General features: G+C 37.0%; 1 protein-coding gene across 1 annotated transcript; it reads left to right on the forward strand.

Moving 5' to 3' along the window:
• On the forward strand, positions 1-5477 carry LOC113511309 (uncharacterized). The gene is made up of 2 exons (XM_026894932.3): positions 1-128; positions 5215-5477. The coding sequence occupies exons 1-2, from the start codon at positions 117-119 to the stop codon at positions 5470-5472; spliced, it is 270 nt and encodes an 89-aa protein (XP_026750733.2). The 5' UTR covers positions 1-116; the 3' UTR covers positions 5473-5477.
• Positions 5478-7102: the final 1625 nt, after the last annotated feature.

Below are 7102 nucleotides of genomic sequence, written 5' to 3' on the forward strand. Positions count from 1 at the left end.
TGGGGCCTCTCAGTGTGACATTAATTGAGGTCGATTACGGTGTCATACGGTACTCTAGTGGTATTTAAACGAAATGCTTGTTTATAATGTTATTGTGAGAAGTGTCAGCCGGCGAGATGACGTTTTGGGTGAGTCATACAATTTCACATCATCAAAAAACGTCGTTCACGTCCCACTAGTGGACTGCGGTACCTTTCATCATCATATCAGCCTTCAACTGTCCACTGCTGAACACAAACCTTCCTCTCAGAGGATTTTGCCAGAGTTGCCACGCTTGGCAGGCGTATTGGCAACTGCAGTTAGGCTTTGGAGATATTTTAAGAGGGACGCTGCTGCCCATCCCTCGCCGTCCCTTAGTCGCCTTTTACGACATCCACAGTAAAGGATGAGGTGGCCTATTCTACGCAGGGACCATACAGCCAATGTAATATATCTATTAGCATATAATTTGAATAGATTAACAATTGATTAACGCGCGAGACCCTTGATTCAGGGTTTTGTTGAGCCTGGACGAATCTAACTAGTTAGTTTTACTGGCCAGACCGGCGGCAAACAAGCTGACGGCCCATCTGATGGAAAGTGGTAACCGTCGCCTATAGACATGAGCAGTACCATGGACATAATAGAGTATACTGTTTCGCCCATGATACCCTCGATGCGTTGCCATTCCTGAGGACTCAGGTGTTATTCCTCTGTACCCTGCAAATTCACTACCATATCCCACCCTTCAAACCGAAACACAGCCATGCAAACACAACTGCTTCACGGTTGAAACATGAATGGGACAGAGGTACCCAAGCAATCGATTTTGTACAAAGTCTCCCTCTGGTAAGAGTCTTGTAAGAGTACATAGGTAAATGGTACCATGGGCATAGGCTTTATTTATTTATTTTAATTTATTTATTTAATCGTTAATGCACAGTCTATGTACATATGACGGACTTAACACCAGACGCTGTTCTCTACCAGTCAACCATTGGTAAAACGGAAAAATACGTAGGCGGTGCATTTTTGAATAGAGACAACCACTCTTAGGTATCAACTTCCAGCAACAGTATTTCCGAACTGATACGACAACGTAACCTTCAAGAAAAGAGCATATTCCTTTTTAAAAGGCCGGCAGCACACCTGCAATGCCGCTGGTGTTGTGTGTGATCATGGGCGGCGGTAGTCACTTACCATCAGGTGAGCCGCATGCACGTTTACCCCCTTGTAAAAAAATAGAGAAAAAAGTTTATTCTGTCATGTCCAGTTCATGACTACAGGCGATAGTTATTTTCCATCAAGTAGCCTGTCAATACAATTTGCTTAAAAAGAAACAGATTATTCAATAATTGCTTATCCCTTTATATATGTAACTTTTTCTAATATCGCGCGCAAGTCATTTTTACGCACGAAGCTGAAATAACACGATAGTGAGATTCTAAACCAGCCAATAAGAAATCATTATAGCGGTTAGGTGGTGCAGTAGTCTCGTGCGTGCCGGCAAGATGGCTTGGCTCCAAAACACAAAAATATATTTAATCAGAAAGAAAAAAAAATCTTGAGTCTGAAAGGGATATACCTACTATAAATAGACATGTCCACTCTCATTCAACAATTTAATGATTATGTCATTAATTGCATTAAATTTAAAAATAACTTGTTCCAACAAGTCGTTTTAAATGAACTTGACATTCTTTCTATAGATATAGTTCTTTGCATATTGCAACTTCGAATACAAAACAAACCAACAAACCAATTAAGTTCACTTTAATAAAATTTTTTTTTAATCAAAAGGCTTCAGGGATGAAAAGCGCCGTTATTTTTTTTTAAAGAACATTATTATTATTATTACTGACAATCCAATTGCTAAAATTGTTAGTATTTCTGACCCCGCAGTATGCCCTATCAGGTCGAACCTCCACGTGGTCCCCTTCGAAGACCATCGCGCTGAATCCCAGATGTATTCGTCACGACGATTATAGAAATGCTAATGCAATGATAATTTACACTCAGGTTGTGGAATGAGCTCCTTGCCGAGGTTTTCCCAAGAGACTACAGCATGAGATTCTTCAAAAGGGGGGTAAAGAGGTTTCTTCAGGGTCGGCAACGCGCGCGTATTACCTCTGGTATTGCAGGTGTTCATAGGCTGCGGTAACCACTTACTATCAGGTGGGCCGTATGCTTGTTTGCCACCTCAGTGGTATAAAAAAAAAGAGACTACTAGTCCCCATTTTTGACAATCCACTATCCCCCTATACAGAGGTAACAGTGTCGCGAGTTCAACAGTTTTTTTCCATTTCAAAAAATGTCCAACGCGCCTAATGAAGTTTTCACTACAATAAGATCACAGGTGTATGTACACATCTATTGATTAAAGTAAAAATTTATTCAAGTTTTTTCCCACCAAAACAATGCCTTCCATGTCACGTAACAATAGAATGAACTATGGGATTATAACCTTTGTCAGCGCTCACGGTTTCATTCAAAATCCGTCGTCAATCTGATGATTTGAGTCATAATTAAAGGACTTCTAAGAGAATAATGTTCTTGTCTATGGTTTTGTTTTGTATTTTTTTGCCAGTTCTGTTTTTTTTTTTTTTAACTAATTTTAAAAAGAAAAAGAATCTCAATTCGATTGGTTTTTTTTTTTATTTTTTTCAGTTCTCCACAATTTCATAGTATTTACGGCATTATTTTAGGTATTTAATGGTACTCAAAAGTTGAGAGATAAATAAATAAACATTATTATATACTTACAGATTAGTTTTGGAGGAATTTTTGATTGAAATTGAAAAATTCCTCAATAGTTTAAAAATTCAGTTCAGTAGTTTAGTTTTTAAATAATAAGAACAGGTTTTGTCAGAATTGAAATAGTTTTTTTTTTTTTTTGGAAGAGACAACCTTTGATTATTCACAATCGATAGGATTGACTTCCATGTTAAAATTACGAGTATATAGATATGAGTGTCTCCATACAATTTTTTCCCCCAAAAACAACACCACTTTTTTAACCCTTAAAAGCCTGATTTTTTAAATCAAATTAAAAAATATATAAGTGTATCCTTTTTTGTGTTTACTAATGGGGAAAAATAGTAAAAAAAAATCAAAACGAAACGAAAAAACATTAGGTAACATGTAAACAGCCAAATATTAAGATAAAATCGATTGTAGGCGCCCAATGTGATTTATAACCCCGGTATCAAATTTGAAACTTCAAGTATTTAAGGGTTAATCCATTTGAGCAAGGGTTTTTTTTAATGGGTGAAAATGGAATGTTAACCGATATACGCTGGCGGGGCACCAGTGATAGATGATTAGTGAAGATGAAGGCAGGTCAGTTGGCCCATCATGAAGAGTTCAACAAGAATTAACCATGATGGTTTCCAGGGGGAACCGCGTGGAGGTCGATCTGATAGGATATATTGCTAACAATAGGGTTATTAGAACCCATTACTAACAATCCCTTTCCTCCCTGTGTGCAAGGGTTACCATAATATACATTTATTGCTCAATATATGGAACAAATTATGTTTTAAGGTTAAATTAAAAACTAAAAACGGTATAAAATTCTTAGAAACACATTTGAAAGAACTAGATAAATAGTACATAATGATTCGTAATGATACTTGTCATTACTAATTACTTTGATTTAAACCGAATATAGACTAAAAATATAATAAATATGTTTTCTATATGAATATAGAATAAATATGTTTTCGTTTATAAATCAAAGAAAATGGCCGCCATTTTAATTAATAGATACTTATACTACAACTGATCTATTTTCTTATTTTTAATTTTTAATTATACATTTTAAATTTTATTATCTGATACTGCTTAGTAGTTTATTTTCAAACAAATTTATTATCCGTTAAAGTTTTTGAAAAACTGCTGAGTTGCCCTTACATACTGGCTGAAATTGCGTTCCGAATGGGCGGTAAAACAATGAAAAAATGTTTATTAAAAAATGCTTAAATCTAAGTGTATATACATTTATTATACACATGTAATGGTACATTTATAAAAGGGAAAATAGTTCCCAATTCAAATTAAAACATCAACCTGATCTGGAAAATTTGATAATATTAAACTGACGCGACTCATATAATTGTATTTTGACAGTGACATCAATATTCCCTGTGCTGTAACTGTGCTGTATCTGTCCCACTCACGTTTCAACCGTGAAGCAGTTGTGTTTGCATGGCTGTGTTTCGGTTTGAAGGGTGGGATATGGCAGTGAATTTACTGGGTACAAAGGAATAACACCTGAGTCCTCAGGAATGACAACACATGGGGGGTATCATGGGCGAAACAGTATACTCTGTTATGTCCATGGTACTGCTCATGTCTATAGGCGACGGTTACCACTTTCCGTCAGGTGGACCGTCAGCTTGTTTGCCATTCTAAGTTGTATAAAAAAAAATAAAAATAAAAATCTACCTGCCTTTATGGTTAGAGAAAAAAATATTATGATATTTAACCCTCCGCCAACCGTGTTTTTTGCATACCGTCAACCGTCACGGACGATATCGTCCCAGACGATAATTTGACCTACTTAAAGGTAGGGAAAAGAATATGTTCTAGATTTCTTTTTTCTGTTTCTATAGTTTTTGACTTGAATACTTTACCACCTAGTGAAATAAAATTTTGAAATCTCTACAAAAACCGTAATTTCTAAGATTTCACTAAAAATCGATATCTTGAAAATAAATTAGTTTTAAGAAGAAATGTTTTGAAGATTTATACTTCATATAAGCGCCTTTCAAAACCTTGCCTGCGAGGTACGCGCGTATGTAAGTTTTTTTACAGAGGGGTTCGAAGCTCCGTCCTTTTTTTCTTACAAAGATATGCATCAGGTTCAAACTTGGCGCGGACGATATTGTCCTATACGATTGGCGAAGCGTTAAGGATTTAGTTTCTTATACCAAAAAGGATCGGCAACGCGCACGTGACACTCCTAGTGTTGCAGGCGTCCATAGCTTACAGTAACCGTTTATCATCAGACGGATTATATGCTTGTTGTTGTATGCTTGCACAAAGATGGCAACCCTTTATGGTATAAAAAAAAAAACACAAAAATTGGACCCGTAGTTTGGATATAATTTTCGCCTCAAGCACGAGTCTCTGATACAGAAATAATCATAACAATAATGACCAATTACATTCGAAAAAAAAAAAGTACAGAACATTTGTAACGTTTTAAATTTATAAAGCATCTTTCTTTTTCAGACAATTCTGTTCATCGCACTGTCATGTTTCCACATTGTCTTCGCATCCAAAACCGGCCCTCATCAGAGCCTCGAGCAATCGTTCCTCGACAAACTCCACAAGCCATGGCTGCGACCTGACCTCCCATCTGATCATCCAAGGAAGGGAGAACACATTTGTAAAGGGAAACTGTGTAAAACTAAGCCGAATCAAGCGTGTGATGGATGCCAACACGCAGTACCTTTAGACTTCAAAGACTGGGATGAAATAAATTATTAGACCAACTTTTTATTTATTTTCCGTTCAGATTTTTTTATACCACTGAGGTGGCAAACAAGCATACGACCCACCTGATGGTAAGCGGTTACCGTAGCCTATGAACACCTGCAATACCAGAAGTATTACGCGCGCTTTGTCGACCCTGAAGAAATCTTTTTACCCCCCTTTTGAAGAACCCCACGCTGTAGTCTCTTGGGAAAACCTCGGCAGGGAGCTCATTCCACAACCTGAGTGTTCGTGGGAGAAAACATCTATACATCATATACCCAATAACTTGCCATATGGTCCCGGCATAGAATAAAATACCCCTTCTTTTCCCGTGGGTGTTGTAAAAGGCGACTAAAGAAGCATAATAGTCGAGGGATGGGTAGTAGCGTTCCTCCTAAAACATCTCCAAAGGGAGACTTTGTACAAAAGTCGATTGCTTGTACCACTGTCCCAATCGTGTTTCTACCGTGAAGCAGTTGTGTTTGCATGGCTGTGTTTCGGTTTGAAGGGTGGGATATGGCGTGAATTTACAGGGTACAGAGGAATAACACCCGAATTCTCAGGAATGGCAACGCATGGGGGGTATCATGGGCGAAACAGTATACTCTGTTACGTCCATGGTACTGCTCATGTCTATAGGCGACAGTTACCATTTTTCAGCAGATGCGTTGTCAGCATGTTTGCCATTCTAAGTTGTATAAAAAAATATCACTATTACATTATCATCATTCACACTAGCTTTTACCCGCGACTATCTTCGCATGGATGGGATATGTTTATTAATCGGTTTATAAAGTAGCTTATAACCATTTTCCATCAAATAAGAAACTTACTATAACGTTTATATCCAACTTCTTAATGAACGAATAAGCCGTTAAGGCGTTATAATGTGACAGACAAACGAACTAACTTAATTTTTTTATAATATTACTAAGAATTACCAATCTTAAAATTTAACGTAACAAGCACATTTGAAACGAGTACCTTATGATATTTATTTATTTAAACTTTAATGCACAGTAAAATTCTACGTACATTTGGCGGACTTAACACTGGACAATGTTCTCTACCAGTCGACCATTGAGCGAACAGAGAAATAAGTAGGCGGTGCATTATTGAATAGAGGAAAAATAAAGCAATATTTATTATATTTTGCAGTAATTTCACAATAATGGATCTGTTTCAAATGATTACATCGTAATGATGCGCTAACTGACTTGTCTTCATCCTCCCTCACCTATCCTCCCTCACTGGTACTCTGGAAAGCAGGGTTGCCATTCTATTTTTCACCCATAAAAAAGTTACTATTAAAAAAATCAACAACTTTGTCCTAAGGAATGGAAACGCTGTGTTGCCATTTTTTGTTGGGTATTACAATATTATAATATTATACTACTAATGTCTATAGGTGGCGTTTACCACTAAATTGTTTTACATGTATAATTCTATTTACTCTTAGATAAACTGCCGTTATACCCTGTCAAGTCAACCTCCACGTGGTTTTTTTAATGGATGAAAATGAAATGGTAACCCCGCCTGCGCTACCAGTACACGCTAGCGGGGCACCGGTGATAGATGATAGGTGATAATGAAGGCATATCAGTTAGTCCATCATGAAGAATTCAACAAGAATTAACCACGA

The sequence above is a fragment of the Galleria mellonella genome, unplaced genomic scaffold (assembly GCF_026898425.1).
Source record: "Galleria mellonella isolate WM207_F2 unplaced genomic scaffold, CSIRO_AGI_GalMel_v1 utg1053, whole genome shotgun sequence".
Lineage (NCBI taxonomy): Eukaryota > Metazoa > Arthropoda > Insecta > Lepidoptera > Pyralidae > Galleria > Galleria mellonella.